Source organism: Temnothorax nylanderi, unplaced genomic scaffold (assembly GCF_030848795.1).
Source record: "Temnothorax nylanderi isolate EJ_2023f unplaced genomic scaffold, tnyl_v1.0 TNYL_tig0053_pilon, whole genome shotgun sequence".
Taxonomy (NCBI): Eukaryota; Metazoa; Arthropoda; class Insecta; order Hymenoptera; family Formicidae; genus Temnothorax; species Temnothorax nylanderi.
The window spans coordinates 454504-472758 of NW_027249115.1; the positions used below are offsets into that span (position 1 = coordinate 454504).

General features: G+C 42.3%; 1 protein-coding gene across 2 annotated transcripts in view; it reads right to left on the bottom strand.

Moving 5' to 3' along the window:
- Positions 1-12026: 12026 nt before the first annotated feature.
- The window catches only part of Optix (optix), a 47764-nt gene continuing 41535 nt past the window's right edge, over positions 12027-18255 (bottom strand). The window contains exons 2-3 of one of the 2 annotated variants that reach the window (XM_071706682.1): positions 14879-15271; positions 12027-14644 (exon numbers count right to left, since the gene is read on the bottom strand). In XM_071706682.1, the coding sequence (XP_071562783.1) occupies positions 14263-14644; positions 14879-15271 (775 nt within the window). In that variant the 3' untranslated portion in view covers positions 12027-14262. Of the gene's footprint in view, positions 14645-14878; positions 15275-18255 lie in introns of both variants that reach the window. The other variant, XM_071706681.1, reaches the window with a different exon arrangement.

Below are 18255 nucleotides of genomic sequence, written 5' to 3' on the forward strand. Positions count from 1 at the left end.
TGTCCGATCGTTCGGGACGAGCGTAATTGATTAGCTACTTAATTCGGAGATGAATTCCTACGGTCGTCGCCCGGCCGGCCACTCGGCCCGGCCGTCGCGCGAGCGCTACGTTTGATTATGCGGGAAACCGAATGCTCGAGGAGATAACGCGCGGGTCTAATGACCCGTGAACGGAGAAGAACGGCAATTTTCGTCAGATGCGTATATTTGCGGAAAGTTCGCGATTTTAAGAGAAATCGCGTGAAGATGATATCGAGCGAAAGTTATAATATAGTTGTCTAAAATAGTAGGATCCGTGGATTAGACGATAATTTGATACACGGGAGAATTGATGCGGCAAATGTGAACGTACAAGTACGAGAGAAAAGACAATTTTTGATCGCTGACGGATTCGAGATGTAGGTACGTGTCTAAGGAAATGACCGCGTAAGAGCCTATTTTAATCTCATCGCATATGTAGACGCGCTCTCGTTCACGCGATCGGGCAATTTAACACTCCGAAAAAACACGAGGGACTTCCTGAGAGAAACAGAGAAAGGGAGGTAGAGAGAGGGTTCCCCTTCCTCATGTAACTTCAAATCCATGGATCAGAAGGCACGTGCCTTCCGCGCGCGTAATTATCCGCACGAAGTGCAAGCGTCAAGGACTCGCCTATAACGCTCTTCACGTTCGTATGCGAATGTGGGTCAGCCTGTTTATCAATCATTCCTTAATATAGCTTTGCATCCCTCTCCCCCTTCTATCCGCCTTCTATGCTCTAAGCATCGAGGCTCCATGCGAAGATGCATTGATGAGTGTATGAGCGCTTATTGTCGGTATTATTAAATTTATATATGGACACCTCGGCCACGCTAATAATACTTCGACGCAGCGCCTACTTGTCTTGCGCTGCTGTGGTCGTAAAGGATGTTATATATAGAGTGCATATATGATTATTGAGTAACGTATAATTGAAAGGTAGAAATATTTATCCTTCAAGGATAAATCTATTTACTTTAATAGCGTGATGAAATAATGCATTATATTTTATTACGGTTTATTTTAGTTGTCCAGTATACATTCCATATATATATATATTTAGAATTAATGATAAAAAATGTTAATTATAAATTGCAGCAAATTATCAATCTATCATTGATTTATTGTTGATTCAAGTGGAATTTAAGATGTTTTCAATCGGGTGTAACGAATGGTTATAAATAGCAATGGCAGGCAAGGCCGACCGAGAATCGATCTAACAATATCCTCGGAATATATTTAACCAATTGGCGCATCCGACGACAATGCGATTGATTCATCATGCGGTAATTGATACCGGCGTTCGCGATTAGTAATAATGCATGACGTAAGTCCCTTTCATCGGGTTGCACATTTAACGGAGGCGCAGTCGGCGGACGCCTTTTAGCGCGCCAGGACAAAAGCCGAAGAAGCGACGAATTAACAAGCAGAGGCTGCGGTTTGACTCCGTTGCCCATCGTAGAATCGGAATTCAAGAAGAGCGCAACGCGCCGGACAGAGACGGAACGCGAGACAGAAAGCGGATAGAGAGAGCCTCGAAGAAGAGAGAAGAGGCGGACGTAGCCGGCCGTCAGCCTCAGCATCCTGTCTGATGAATTACTCTTCGCTGATCAGTAGTTCTCATTTCTCCGCTCGCTCTTTCGACAATGCACTTTTTTATTACACGATACGGGAAGCACTTTGTCTCCGTTGAGAATCTCTGTCCACCGTTGATGAGGATTACCGGAGCTTTCTGATATTGTACTTCTCGTAGCGATTTCTCTCCCAGATTGTAGTTACTACACCCCGTACATATTGCGTATGCTGTTCTTTTTATGAACAGTCGCTTAGACATCGATAATCAGTGCAGCGTGATACAAGAATTGATATCACAATAAGAGGATTAGATTTAAAAAGTAAAAGCGACACATTATCTTAATCTTTCGCAGTATATTAACAAATCTTAATTAATTGGTAGCATTATCGTTCTTTAATTTTACATAAGATATATAAAGTATTTTTTAATTTATGACGCGATTTCAACATTATCAAAGTTTCACATAACATTTTTTAAATTAACATTACCTAACGTGGCTCAACAAATGCACGATTCAAATAATCGCGACCTCCCTTTCAAACTAGTCCGCCGGCCCGTCTGTCGCAGTCAGACATTTCGATAGGTCGGAATAGGTCGGGATACACGGCGGTCCGTTCAGAGAGCCACTGCGATCTCCCGATCAGGATCACCGGAGATGTCAGTCATCCTTTTGTTCCCCGATACCGCGCCTTTCCTATATCCTGTTTCAGGGCTCGCCGTGTAAACTCCCCGGCACGCCGCCATCATCGTCGTCGACGAATGACGGCGTATAATAGGTCGCGCAGCGCCGACCGACTCGGGTAGTGCGCGCATCGGGGGAGGAACTTACCGATTAACTCATCTACCATGGGCATTGTTGCCCTCAATGAGAGGACACCGGTCGCGTTTATTGTGGGTATCGCGTTATTATACTAACCTAGTCGCTTTTGTACGACGATATAAGTTATCCGGTAGCCGACCCCCACGTTGGGCGAATTGTCGATGTGGCCACTCGCAGAGGTGGTTTACTGACGAGCCGACTTGATTCGGCCGATTTGCGAATTCGAATCTATTGGTTGCGGGTATCTCGGTTGCGAGAGGTTGTATTAATTTACTGGCGCAGAATCGTTTGGATTAATGGAGTTAGTTATGTAAATAATTTGTGCGCTAAAATACTCGTTAATCATGCATCGGGCTGGCTTGCAATTCATAGCACCATACGAGCTTGGATTAATAACATATCAGGCTTCTTGGTATACTGCGCTGCATTCGCTTAAAATTATTTTATGGCTACAATTGCTGCTACGGCTGCCGTTACCCAGTATAGTTTTAATAACAGGTGATAAAAGGATATGGAAAGGTTTAAGCGCGCGCATAAATGTTACGTGACGTCGGAAGAAATTCGGACGTGCGTTTTCCGCCGCAAATTAGAAAGTAATCTGTGCTTTCTCTGGTGCAAATTGCAAATAATCGGCGCGATAAATCTACGATGGATGGATGTCGAGGTGTCATTAGGAAGATTTTAATCGTGTGCTATTAATATCGCGTTAAGGACGAGGAATAAGGGAGCCAAGATGGATCATTCTCGGAGCTCATTGAGCCTTCCGAGGAACACGGACGTACTTCGCCAAAATGACTTTATTTGCTTGACATAATGCGCCTGTAATTAATATACTGATGACACGCGATGCAATTACTGTACTGACGGCAGAAGTTTAACGCTTTGACCATAGATCTATGAATAACAAAAAGCACAATTAACGACGTGTCAGCGTAAGGTACCGCTGAAATTTATGAATATTTGACACGGTGGTACGAACTGACCGTAGAATGATCGGAAACATAAATAATCATGAAATATCTATGCAGCAATGCGCACGTAGCATAACTTGCAAATCGTGTACTAGGTTCTCCAATATCGTAACTAACTACGGACCAATTATCACTCTTTGCGGTATCTTGTACCCTAACAAATTTGTCTTATTAATTAGTTCCGTGATATTTTAATGTCGCGGGAGGAGGATTTATGCGCGCAGTTTTCCTTTCGAATCTCAGAGCGATGATTCTACTTGAAGAATCTTGGCGCATTCGATCCCGCGAGCGTGCAAACATCCTCCTCCACCCCGACGGTGTACGAGAGATGGAAGTCGAGGTGTATATACTCCTGTGCCGGATAAGTATCAAGTATACAGGTCGGGCAGATATAGTCGGCCAGTATCGACCGGGTAGCCAAGTTCAACAGCCAATCCCCGGCTGCGTATTAAAACCACGCCCTTTATTTCGCGGTTGCATTAGCCACATCTCGCGGGCTGTATTTAAGTCAAGATGGAATACTTAGTTTCTTCCACTTTTATTCGCGCCTGGGAGGAGAAGAATCGTGAAATGATGCCATCTCGTGTTATGGGCGCCGCGGAGTTGAAAGCGGAGAGTGACGGCTTTTATATTATTTGCCGCTGGTGTCATTGAATTAACGCGCTTTTCAAATTATTTCTACGACCCAACAACGAAAGAAGTGATCAACATTCGAGCCTGTTGCTATAGCAAACATAAATTTTATTATGTAAATGGCATTTTCTCTAGTAGATTATAAATTTTATTATCATTATTTTTATTATACTGTTGTCTTGTGCTTACATTACTGATGAAGATAACTGATTGTAAGATAGAATCAAGTACGAAGTAAACGTACTGTTTTTTTAAATTTATTATATTTAGATAAAAGATCAGGAGTCTTTCTGTTAATGATTTTATGTTGTTGGAGTCGTTGATAATCTTGTCTCGAAATTTCCCCGTTATGCGAAATTTGGGTAACTGCAGCGCAAAATTAGCAGTGTTGATTATTGTATAGGTTGTGCGAGCTGGTTATTCATGGAAATTCGATGAGAATGAGCCCCACAGCAGTAATACACAAACACTAGAGCGGCTCGCTGACGATTAATTGAATTCATTTGATCGTAACGAGGAGGAATAATTACCTCTGACGCGCCCGTATACTAGTATTACAAATTATTTGAGAAAGTATCATTGAAAGCAGCCGCAATCGTAGCAGTCCACCTTCTGATGTTGGCGGCTTAACAAATGGCTTTTATTAGAATTAATATCAAGTAATATAATAATCGTCGATTGATCAAGGGAGAGTATAATAGAACATACCTTTGTGTCCACCATGAGAGAAACATTTTATTACGTGCACATCTTTTATCCTGCCAATTTTTATCTTGCGTGAAGATCTTACGTAATAAGATTTAGGATGAATAAATGTTTCTGATTATGATATCGTAGAAAAATGTTTCATTCACACTGTCTGCAATCACCGAATCACTTTTCGGTATAATAGATATTATAGATGTAATGCTGTAGCAATTTTTATCTTGAGATATATCGTGGTATTTTGTGCGACGTGGAATTGTCAAATTTACATAAGTAAGGAATTCGGTTTGCCGTCGGTATAGAAGCACGGGTAGGAGGGGTGGCTCGAGTCTCAGGACTCCATAAAGGATATCGGGTAGTGGATGGAAGGTATACGTCAGGTCGAAACGAAGGAACAGAAAGCTCTCGTTAATGAGCTTCCTCACCCTCAAAGCTTTGAAAGCCGGTTACACTCGTCTCACTCGCCCCGGCGGAGCGAGAGAGCCGTTCAATTCAAAGCTTCCAGGAAATTATACGTCTGTTACCGTTCTATCGCGAGCAAAGGCTCAAACCTGGAGCCTAATAGCGGCAATATCGTATTTTAATCTCGGCTCAAGGAAGTGCATTTGTCATTCCCTCGTCGCACAAAGGCTACTCGTTTCAGAAACTGCAATCACCCGGCGAAATTATTCGCTGAATTCAGCTACGCGCTCGGCCACCTCTCGCGTAGATTGAAATTTGTTGAATCAAAAATAAGCATAATCCCTCTGGCACGATATCTGAAAACCCGCTTTGACTTGGCGTCAAGATTATTCTTACTCTCATATGTTTAACATAACGACATGCAGCAGTTTCCGCAAAAATTAACATTTTTTTACATTTACGACGAAACGTTCTGTTTTGCAGTACGGATTTTAAAACATAAAACTGCATGGGTTAATGCAACAACTATATTACAAAATTCTTTTTAGCTGTTTTTATATTTAAATAATAAACAGCTACGAAAAAAATTATCATTTTATATTCTTGTTCAAAAATTTATTCTTTCGTGATTTCGATTCTTATTGTTTCCTATTTTTTGAATATCCATTATTAATATCTGAGACCATCACCTGATGGCATGCAAAGGAAACTCTTGTACCTCGCTTTCGCGACACGAGCTCCTTCGAAGTTTCGCGACACTTCGGTGACTTCTTGTCGTCGCTCGTATCATGACGTGCGGGGTGCTTCGATTTTCCATCGCGGCTTCGTTGAAAACGCGAGCATTACGAGAGCCATCTGACCGAGGCGGCACTCCGCGCAAAGTATTTTCCATCGGCGTAACGGAGTTTGGACTTTGTCGCAATGCCGTCACGGCAATTTCTCCGGGGATGGTTACTTACAGTGTTGGCTTAAACAACATACTTAACCGGGCTACTTAGTACTCACGGGGGCGCAGACGTACCCCTTGCAATAATAACATTTCGCCCCCTTTAATCCGCGGCCTGCTGTTAGTCCTTGGCTAAGTATCTGTCCTTCTCGTTCCCGGCGTTCCCGTTCCATCGGGCGCAACCCCTCTCTCCTCGTCCTCCTGCCTCGGCCCCCGGACGAAATCAAAACACGGAAAAGCCGATACAGTTTTGCGTAATACCCTCGTCAGGAACTTCCTCGCGGTGTTTTCTATCCGCATCGTTAAGAGCGGTCTTCTAGATAGGGAACAGCGTGAGAGAAGCTGTTTTGTGTACAAATTGCACTAACAATGGCAATAAGCTTAAACGATTTTTATTCACTTCTATTTGCATTGGCGAAAGCCTGCTTAAGAAATAAATGGTATCACGTCGATAAACTGAAAAAATAGTGAGATATATATCTCGCGATTATTATAACACCAAGATCTTGATTTCTTTAGGTTTATAAAATTATATTATAATTTATATATCATTTAATTAAAGATTAATAAATGATACTTATGTATCCTACATTAATCGAAATATATAAAATCGAAAAATTAAGATTGTCATAATAATTTATCAACATATTAAAGCATATTTAAAAGCTTTAGACACGATTCGATGTTAGTTACATATTTTTACGCTAAAATCTATATAATTTTAAGCAATTCGGTATGTGTTTTCATATATTTACCTTTTCGTGACACATCAGACACATATTATGACGATCATTTAATTTGCTTTGCGAATAATTGACCGTTGTCCCCCATTTTGATCGTTGACCAAATCGCAGGACGATTAATTAAATTGCAGCGCGAAATGCAATTTCGGCGCAGCCCGTGGGTGTCAGGATCGTCGTAGATTCTGACATTTCGCCGGATCCTGCCGAACATCATGATGGACGCATGGGTATGGATGGGGGGATAAGATAATGCGCGGTAAGCGAGGTGTGGGCCCCTATATAAGTTCTATGGAGTTGGTAGATATCCCGCCGGGCACAACATAAACCCCATAGTGCTAAGCGGCTTAGTACCTCGTAAGGGCACTGACGCCTGACATATCCATGTATACCCTGCTCCGAATTCGCGCGATTCAGGGAAGGTTTCTTCCGTGGTTGCTTTTGTCCTCGAGTCTTTGAGAACCTCTGCAAATCTCGTTCAGAATGTTTCGAGATGATAAAACCTTGGGAACAATTGTTCTAATTCTGAAATATTCCTATCTATCTATTTTTCCGTGAAATTTATCTAAAATCAGTCGTAGAATGTCAATGACAGAAAAGACAGAGAGGGAATTTACAAAATCCGATCTTATTTGTTGTATGATGTAAGCAGAAATTAATTGCGTTTAAACGTACATTTATTTACTATAATTACCGATATATTTAATTAATTCGATTGTGATTCCTGATATTATTATTATTAAATCAGTACATAATCATCGCATTGCTTTACAAGCAAAAAAAGTTACGGCTCTCAGCTTCTCTAATATTTTGTTTTTCCCATGAAGTTACTGCCGCCCCGTTACGGAGGTAGGAAGGGTGGCGCGTGACACACCCCCATTGAAGTCCCATGTACGGGATATACTTAAATTAAACGGACGCCAGTGTCGCATTATGGCACAGAATAGCAACTTATATCTAACCTCTCATTAACCCCGTGTGAACCTGGATTGGGACCCCACGTGAAAACCGAGACGTCGATTTTCAAACTGAAAATCTGCAGAGTGTTTCATTACGGGTTACGGCGAGACGCGGGTGACATTTTAAGCGGACTCATATGCGCGAACGTTGAGAACGCTCGCATTTTTCGTCAGTGACGTTTCGAATTTATGTTCTCTATAACAATTAATCAAATTTATACAGAGTACCCCATTATCACCGTACAATATTTCAATAGCGCTTGTCTTGAAATTAATTAGGATTGAAAATTTTAGTATGAAAATATTGAGATTGCAATAACTTTCGAGGTATGTACATACGAATAATCAAATTTTGATCTGTCATTTGTTCCGATTTTTCTAAATTAGATAATACAGTATAATCAGCTGATGTTTATCTTCATTAAGCGGATTAAATATAGCAAATTCAAATCGTAACATGCATATTATTTTAATCTTTTTTTATTGAAATTGTGAATGTCTGATTAAATATTCCATTAGAAAAACGTTACATTTTGCCAAATGCGATAGTTTTGTATCATTTTCTTTGATTTTAATTAATTTTTAGAATACGCTAATATATTCGATAATTTTTTTGGGATATCTTGTTTGAGCTGCAAATGTAATAATTAATTTGTAACTTGTAAAAACATCCATATTGAAATATTTTTACGAGAAGATCGATCGGTTACGAAATCACACGATATCATAGGTGAAAACACTAGCTTGTCGCTAATTACTATTGAGCCGAACCGCTCGTAAAAATGCTGAAAACAGATCCCGTTAATCAAATAAAGCCCTTACCGGGTGACGATCGATGTTACAAATATTTGTTGATTTTTCGGCACTAGCCGAGGCGAGAGTACACAAATCAGAGCGCGATTCATCGGGGCGCGAGCGTGCGCCATTCGCGTCATCGTTGCGCCATTATTCCGCGGTGCGATGATTCACACAATGCTTATCTTTTTTTCGTGCCCGTTTCACGCTTTTCCAAGTCCTCCTCTGGACCCTTAAGCAGCTAAGAGCCCGTGATCCGCGATCGTCATGGCCGGAAGAAGAGATCGAGAGCAGGGGCGAAGCGAGAACCTCGAAAAACTTCTTTACCGCAACAATGGCGTACGCCGATTTTAAAAAGATCGAACGAAGATTTACCGTCACTTTCACACCTCTCCGCGGGTCGACCTAAGACCTATAACAAATACCTGATGGGCGTAATCTTGGTCGGGGCCCTCCCGCTACGGTAGGACCCCTGCGCTGGGCCCCATTATGATATTCGCGGTATTGTCGAGGTGTCGAATCTGTCTACAAATAACCACTAGAGAAATGGTTACTCAGTCGCTACTCTCTTTCGCTCCCTTGGCTCTTCCCTCCGTCCTGCTCCCTTCGCCGCAGGAATATGCTGCTGCCTCTCGCTTGCACGCTCGTTCTCCGTTTATCGCCCTCTTACCCCTCACCGTTCTCATTCCGCGTCTCTACCATTCAGAGTGGACTACATTATTTCGTTGTAAGGCCTCGACCACGCCGCATTATCCTAAACATCTAAATCCGGACAGCTGGAGCCCATTCAGTGACTCTCAACTTAGTTCTCTGTAAACGTCATATATAAATATTTCTAAATTTCTATATTAGATCATATTCTTTTTCGAAAACAATTATGAGTTCGAGGATTATCATTTACACATCACTGTGTATTTAACACAAGGTATAGATAACCCGCGAATAACATTTGTATGACTTTTATAATTCAATGGTATCAATAATGAATAAATGTGCTAATACAATAATTTTTATTACGCGTAGTTTTAACTGTGTTTTTTCTGCAAATCTTTGAAGTGTTGATTAAAAGTCCGCTTTATTTTCCTAAGCATATATATTATATTATTATGTTAAAGCTTACGTTAAAAAATAGAGAGCAACCAAAAATATTTCGTAACTGTGTATGTTTGTGCAAACCGTTCTCATCTCGAGAGTTTTATGCTATCTTAACGTTGATCATGAGAACCACTTCCTAATGAATGCGCCAGAGGTGTCAGAGCAGCAACTGTCAAAACACGACCGGCAAGACGGCGACCGTGCCATCGAGTGCACGACGAAGATAAACGATAGCAGGGCGAGAGTAGAGGAAGACAGAGCGGACCTTTTCACGCCATATTGGATATACCTTCAAAACAGTGCATGCCACCGAAGCCTATCGATAATCGCGACACCCATCCCTTTATTCTCGTCGTACGAAATTCCCGCAGGCGCGTGTACGTTGCGGACAAAAACAGACAGTTGTTCCGGGGTAGCGTTTTTCAGTCTCTCTCCCCCTATCGTCGCCTCTTGTCGAGTTATTGTCAATATGATCCTCTGGTCAAGTAAACGTGTTTCCACGAATAGGCCAAAATCCCACGACTTCATTCAAAGTTATTTCTGTCTCTCTTCTCCTAGATACATATAAATAGTAAGTTCGTTCATTATAATAAACACTTTATTGCGCGTACGGATTCTTTAATCAATTTAAAATTTTTATCTTTCTGCAACCAACATTACCTTTTGTTACTTATACATGCTAGCGAAAAAGTAAATTCTATTAATTATTCAGTATATTTTCTGTATAAAAAAACTTTTACTCGTGTATAAATCTATATTTTTAAAAATTGATTTTTGCTGCTAAATCACACGCAACTCATTTAAATTATAAAACCTTGGTTGATCTATATTGCGTAGTCACCTTAAAATCTTTCGTGCAATCTTTGTAAGGAGTGAAAATGGATTTATCATGGACGTATCATGGAAACAACGTTGCCAGAACAGACACGGGTTTCATGATTTCTTTTAAAAGTCACCGGCTGAAAGCCGCCGTGGTGTGCACCCGAGAGCACTACGTAAAAGTCCGCGTATTGCTCCATTCCCCGCATCCCGACGACTCCATCTTCGTGTCTGGAAATCTACCCAGCTGCCGAGCACCGGCGAAGGGGAGAGACAGGGCGGACGTGCGATAGAAGAGGAGAGGAAGATACGAGAGATGGAGGCAGCAGGGGAAGAGAGAGAGAGAGAGAGGGAGAGAGAGAGAGAAAGAGAGAGGAAGTGGTCGCATGTAGAGGCATCAGGCAGGGTGGAGTCGACGTTGAGAGAGAACTTAGGCGTGCGCCTTGGGCATATCGGCTTTTCGGGAGAGTCTTGGTCGATGTTCCCTGGTTCCTGGGGTTAACCCGCGGGATCGGTTACAAGGCGATCCGGCCAGCCGATTGGTTCATTTTGTCAGCGACACCCGCCCACGCTGCGTTATCGCGCAACTACTCTGTCTGTCTGCCTCTCTCTTCCGTAGCACGTCTCTCGTTCTATCCGCCTCTCCTCCGCTTCTCCCCGTTTCGTCTCTACCTGTCTCTCGCTGCTTTTATCTGTCCATTCCGTCTCTCTGTCTCTCACCATCGATAATCCGTTCTTCCCACATCGCGTTCTAACACGCGTTTCGTGCCCGACTCGAGCCTACCGACTCGCTTTTGACCTTCGACGAAAAGGAAAAAAAAATGAAATAAAAGATCGTCTGGACACGACTCTAAGATTGTTAACGGCCGATGACTCCGCAATTTTTCGACGACCTGACGTGGAAGCCGTGTGACGTGCGAATTTGTGGGAAGGACGGGGCGATTTCAGCAACAACGTGCTCGTTCTCGCGCGGTATCGTTTTAATCGTGGAGCGACACGCGAGTGTAATGAGAAATTGCTAATGAGAGATTTAATAAATAAAATAATAATTACCATTTCGGGGTGCATGCATTTTTCAGCGTCGTACGTCGTATAACGACGCGAGAGAAACGCACGAGTTCCACTTGCGATAGCGATTTCGTTATCACCGGGATCGTGTGTCCGGCGTTGTCGAATCGCGCGGCATAAATGTTAAGCCATTTTAATGCGTCGATGCGTTTAACACGTTCCATGGATTATGCGCGAAATTTGCCACTCCGTTTAACAGTCAGGACCGGATAGGATGTATAATGGATGCGAGGATGCGGACAAAATACTCATGATGGTCCGTTGTAATGTCATAATAATCTGTTAATATATTTTCGCGCGAACGTATGTACAGGCGCAAATAATAATAATAATAATATTAATATTAATAATATTAATAATAATAATATTAATAATAATAATGCTTCATTTCTTCTTCATATATTTATATATGTATAATTCCGTATCGATAGTCTTTACGTAAGTCTTTACCTATAATATATGTATATATATATACTATATATATATGTATATTGTATGTATAGTGTACGTACTGTCGTAATATGTTCATATTTATAAGACGGATTATACAAGAATTTCGCTAATCGAGTCTATCTACAAAGAGGAGGGCGAAAGCGTGAGGTTCCTATCGTCTCGCGCTTAAGATCGATTGGCCATACCCGGCCTCGAAGTTCTCTCCTACACTCTTTTCATTCCCAGAATGACGCAGGCCTTCCCCAAAGAGCCAGGCGATTAATGAAATATACAATGTCGCTAGTTTCTACTTAACCTAACGGGGAGGGAATTGGCGGGGGGAGAGGGGGAGTGTAAATTGGCTCGTTCGGGTATCGCACTCTTTCCTATAGAATAAGTCGTGTTTCTCTCGTTCAGATCCGAGCTGTTTTTGTAGTTTTATCTAGAGTATGAAGCTTTCTTACTCTCCGCATACGAAGAATTACACTGGTATAGTACAATAGAACACATGTACAATCATACTAATAACATGGACAGTCGACATATAAACAATTATGCTACGAATGTAACCGAGGTCCCAAAATGATATTACTAACTCACAAAATAAAAGTCATGAAGAAGAGACAATAGACATATATTTTGGTCTCTTCTGTGGATCAAATAAATAAAAAGAAAAAAATGTGAATTTCATAAGAAGTTAGGATTTATGAGTAAGTCAGAGTAATTTTGAAATAACATGCAAAAAGAAATGATGATGGAATGTAAACAAAATTCATTAATCAACATGGAAATTACAATTTAACAGAAGAAAGGAGCGTGTGATCATATTCAACTTTGCTTTGAAAAATCTGGAGTTTGCTAAGATATCTGGCGATGTAGTTTTATTAACGAGAAAGTAGAGAGCTGTTAAGAAACAAGATATGAAAATAGGTTTTATTGGTGACCTCAGTAATATGATCATCAACACAATTGTGCGTTTATGTTCGCTTAAAAAAAAAAGAGAAAGACAAAATGAAGAAAAAGAGCTGCTCTTGAATGCTAAAGAATATTTCGTTGCGGCTACGACATTTTCCGATTTCTCAAATATTGATATCGTAACGCAGTGGTCTCCGTGGCTAGATATTGAGGATTCGTGTTCTCTGCGCATCGACCATCAAGTCTCACAATGAAACCACTGCCGTAGCGAGTCCAACTTTGAGTTCTCTCGCATTCTCGTTTTGTCATCTTGTATAGGCTGGTTTTGTTACTGTAACGTCCGACGCCGGCAAAATACAGGATTTTTACATAAAAAAATTAAAAAAGGAATTCAACCAATATACATAGAAAAGAAATAATAGTTTCTTTGAAAAAAGTTTTTTTCATGATTTCGAAATCTTGAGTTACATGATTTTCAATCATGTATTGTAGTTACTTTTTTAAGTAACTAAAAATAAAATGTATGTAATTTTGAAAACGTTTACTTTTTTCATGAAAATCCTGTACAACCCGCTGTATGATTAATCGATCTCGGAGACTATTCGTGATAGAGAGTATCAACTAGAAAAAGCGGCACTATTTACAAACTATAAGACTCACTGCATCTGGTTCTTGGATTTTGATGAACGGACGAGTCGGGAACGTCCAACGGAAGTTATGTACACGCCCTGACCGTTCGTTTTTTTTTAAATCCGAGAGATTGCACTTATTTAGCGGATTTGCACTCACTTTTCGAAGCGTCTATTCCCGCGTTTTATAAGAGCGTCCTATCACACATCACCAAACGAATTCTTCCTAAGATTCATAGCGTAGTAACTTCTCATGTCTTCGAGTAGAATTTTCGACAATGTATCTACGTACTGATATCATTGAGTCATCTTCATATACATTGTTTTAAGCTCCTTAGATCTGTTTTTTTGGTGATGTTGTCGTGGAAGAAAGCCATCTTGCTAGATACTGATTCACATTTTGGATCTATCTTTGAATAATCTCCGTAGCTTTATCGATCCTCATTTGTTTCGTTATATCGGTCCTCATGAAAATGTGAAAAGTTTCCCTAGAATATCGTATCGGATCTGCGATGTCGCGCATACTTATAATTTCCTAGACACAACCGATTCTCTCTTCCTCGTATCTCGTAGAACTTGCCAATACATAAAGACCAAATCGTTGTCCACTCCATCGGATCCCCCGCCTTCACAACACCTCGAAGCGCTCGTTCGCGATGTCACCGCATCTATGGCTCTTTTTCGACATCGGACGATCATTTGTGTCGACGGCGTCTTGCGATTCGTCGTCCTTGTCGTATCACGCGGGCGTAAAGGGCCTGTGGATCCGCGGGTTTGGATTCGCCGGCGGTGGCGTGGCGACCCTTATCAGCCCCTGACCTTGGGACTGACCCTGAGGTGTCGGTTGACGCGGGGGTGGGCTGCCTCGTGACGAGGGGGTATGAGGGCTAGGTACTGCCACCCTCAGCGGACCAGTGACCGACAGGTTCGCCGCCATTAGTGGCGGGCTGTGGGCCTCCGATAAGCTGTCCGAAAGACGAGATAACCCGCCGTCGGATAATCGCGACGTTTCAGATATCCTAGATATTCCTTCGGACAGCTGGTGTTGGGGGTGCGGGTGGTGTAGCAGGCCTTCGTGCGGATGGAGTCTCGGCGGTGGCAAACCCAGCGAATCCGGCAGTCTGTAATAGAGTAAAGAGAGAACTGCATTTTCTCTGGAGAAAATACAGTTTAGCGGAAACGCGGTCTATTATGCGACATCTTGTTATTACATGATATGTGTATAATATAATATTAATTCGCATGTAATTTACATTGATTTATAAATTCTTGGGATAGATTGATAGAAATCGAGGAGAATAAGCAACGGAATGTCTCGAAAAGAAGCTCGTAAAAAATCAGCTGTTAAAACTTACCTCGTCGCCGGATCACCCCTGGGCCCTACAGCCTGGAAAGGGCTCGACTCCGCGAACCTGAAAATCCCACCACCCGGCATATTCGAATGGTTAGGTTGCGGACTATGTGGTCCGAATCGGAAGCTCGTCGGTGGAAACTTGAAAGCCGTCTGACTGAATCGAAAGTGCGGCTGCGTAGGATCGAAGCGGAAATTCAAAGAGGGTGGTGGCAAAGGTCCGAGAGATCCAAGGGGTACTGGGGACGGTTGGTGGTTCGGTGGCGGCGAGGAACTTGGCGATGGCGGTGATGTTCCTCCGAGAGAAATGTCAGATTCCTCGCTGCTACTGCCGCCGGGCCCCGGGCTCAGAGTACGTCGCGCGTTTCCGTTTCCTTGGCCCGACTGTTGCTGCATTCTGCTGCAAATAACGCGTAATTCGCGGTTATTAACCGATATTAACCGATATTCGATACATTGAAACAAGGTTTAAGGACCGCGAAATGTTATTCGATGGTCACTGATATCTTAATAAACGAACAAGAGTAATTAAAGAGAAGATAATAAGCACTGTAAAAGTTTAATAATAAATTTTAGTAATATAATTTAGGTTTTCTAAGACTGCATACGGAAAATATAGAAAAAATTAACCAATACACATATCATTTAAATAAAGTAATAGACGAGGAAGAGATAAGAAGAAAGAAACATAGTGAGAAATTATAATTATAATAGATATTTCTAAAAATTCCAAAAATCGCGATATATTATTTGAATCGCAACTGCCTAGATCGGTTACTAGCTTTCTGGCGAGGAAGAAGGCGCGTGTGGTCGCGATGGGAATTTTAATTCGTTCCTGCTTTAGGTGGCACACAGGTTGTGGATGTGGTGCATATGCGCGGTACTGAAAACACTTTGTTTTCAGTCATCGCCGCGCGGAGAGCGCGGCTGTAATTAATGAGCGCGCTCATCCTTCCCAGGTGGAGGCGGCCGAGGATTCACGGGAGAGTAACGACGATCTCCCGACGACGGGGTCTCGCATAAAGGAGGGGATCCACCTCATTACTCGGCAGATCACGTATAGATACGGGAAAACACGGTAAACTTCACACGCGCGCGAAATGACGAATGACCGTGCGTTAGGGTAGCCGAGGAGGTGTTCGGTGTATCGTCGGAACGGAAAAGGCATTATCCGATCTTACGCCACCGCCTAAAAAAACATAGGTGCTCCCCGAGGGGCAATTAAAGATTGTCGCGATATCTCGGATCGGATTAGAATTAACTCGTTAACAGCCTTGAGCTTCGCAAGATCACGCGCGATTACGATCTTGGGAATCGGCTTTATCGAATCGCAGATCGTCCGGTCGATCATGGAATTTCGCGATGGGAACGCGAACGTTGAGGTCGCGCCGGAAGTGGCGGAAAACGGAGATCGACTCGATAAATGTCATCAAGAAAGCCGGTTATTTCGGACGATCGTGTTTATCGCCTATTGACTCGCGATTGCAAGACAAGAGAGAAAGAGAGAGAGAGAGAGAGAGAGAGAGAGAGAAGAAGTAGAAGGAGGAGGAAAACCACCCCCGCTTGGAAATACAAGGATGAAGAGCGCGCGCGACAGTCGTTCGCCATTCTGCTAAAGACAATGAGGCGTCGCGGTCGTCTTAAAAGCCTCTCGGCCGCAGATCGATCCTATAGCAGGGTTTCCGAGATCCTCTCGTATTTTCTTTGCTAATCGAGTCTCGAGTCGGACCCGTACTGTTACCACGGTAACGCCTCCTCGAGAGGCGGAAACGTCGGATTGTTCGTCCTCTTTCTCTCTCTCTCTCTCTCTCTCTCTCTCTCTCTCTCTCTCTCTCTCTCTCTCTCTCTCTCTCTCTCTCTCTCTCTCTCTCTCTCTCTCTCTCTCTCTCTCTCTCTCTCGCTCGTTCGCGATGAGAGAAAAAACCCGATTGCAAAGAACGGTAACCTCGAGACGAATCATTTGTCTCTGAGGAACGCGTTCGCGATGCAGATCGATCTTCGCAATATCTACAATTTTTAATTCCACCGAGAAAGATAATAAGATTATCGCGGTATTCCTGTTATTGTACGAAGTTAAGTGTTTTAGTATAATATTTTCATTAAAACTGGTGCTTGTGTGCCCTTTAAAATAAATTCTGCAATTACTACTCTGCAGAGAAGAGATCTGGGCAGTGGTAAAAAAAAGAAATTAATGATTTTTTTTATGAGCCTTATAACGCTCAAAATACGCTTTCACCTAAGGTTATTTAATTAATATCACAAAAATACGTCTTGCATTTTACGTGAATATTCATGTAAGCTCCCTTTTCATCGCGCCTAATGGTGTACTCAGATAGATTAATATGACACGTCGGCGCAGAGGCGAATCCTTCCAATGGTGTTGAAATAATCTCCGATCATACGTAGCAGGTACCGCGACTGAAGAGCTAAAAAGTACGCGATGTGTTAATCAGATGAAATAGCGTCATGTTCTTGCCAACGCAATCGGGACTTGATCGTGGTTGAATTATACTCGTGAATAATGAAATAACCGACCGTGAATACACGCGCCGTTCGATTTTGATTTTGCGCGAGCACGGTCATGGTACAAAAGACAAGAGCGGCTATTAACACATGATTCAAGATCCGCTATCACAAGCGGGAATCGAGTTCCGTTTTATTACTTGTGCTTTCAATTCTCTGTTCACTTATCTCTCGTTTGTTATCTGATATATCTGTTCTGCGCATACATATATATTATATAAGCACTTGTATCTTCTGAATTTTCGCCAACCTGCAATTTTTAGCGTAACAGATAACTTAATATTTTTTCCAAACACTTGAATTCATTTACTGCTTCGTCGACGCATTAACACGAGTACAATTTTTACACTTTTGCAAGTTTTGTTCTTTCTCTTTCGTCTTTCATTCTTTCACCCACGCCATCGCCTTTCTCCTCGTCGCTCGCCCTCATACGTGAGACATCCGACGCGTTTTAATTATGCTCTTGGACCGCTGGCCTTTATCTTCGCCCTTTCACGAGATACCCGCACGAGGCGGTACAACTTATTATGTGCCAGGGCCTTCCGTCCCGTCCCACACGGTATTCCACGGCGATCGTCCCCATTGAGATCATCTTAATGTCGTGGCGGGATTAAAACGCGGGGACTCGGGTGTCAATTTTTCGGCGCGCATAAAAGAGGCATTAAAGCACTGCGGTTTAAATTTCGTTGTACCAGGCAGCGCCATGGTCGGTGCTAATTGTGTTTCGATAGGCGATAAATCGAATGAGTTTTCAATACCTGTAGCGACAGCAACGTTGTCCACGTCGATGCAACTTCTTTACTTCAATGACCTCTCATGCCAAATTGAAGTAATTCGTAAATTAAAACACCTTTCAAT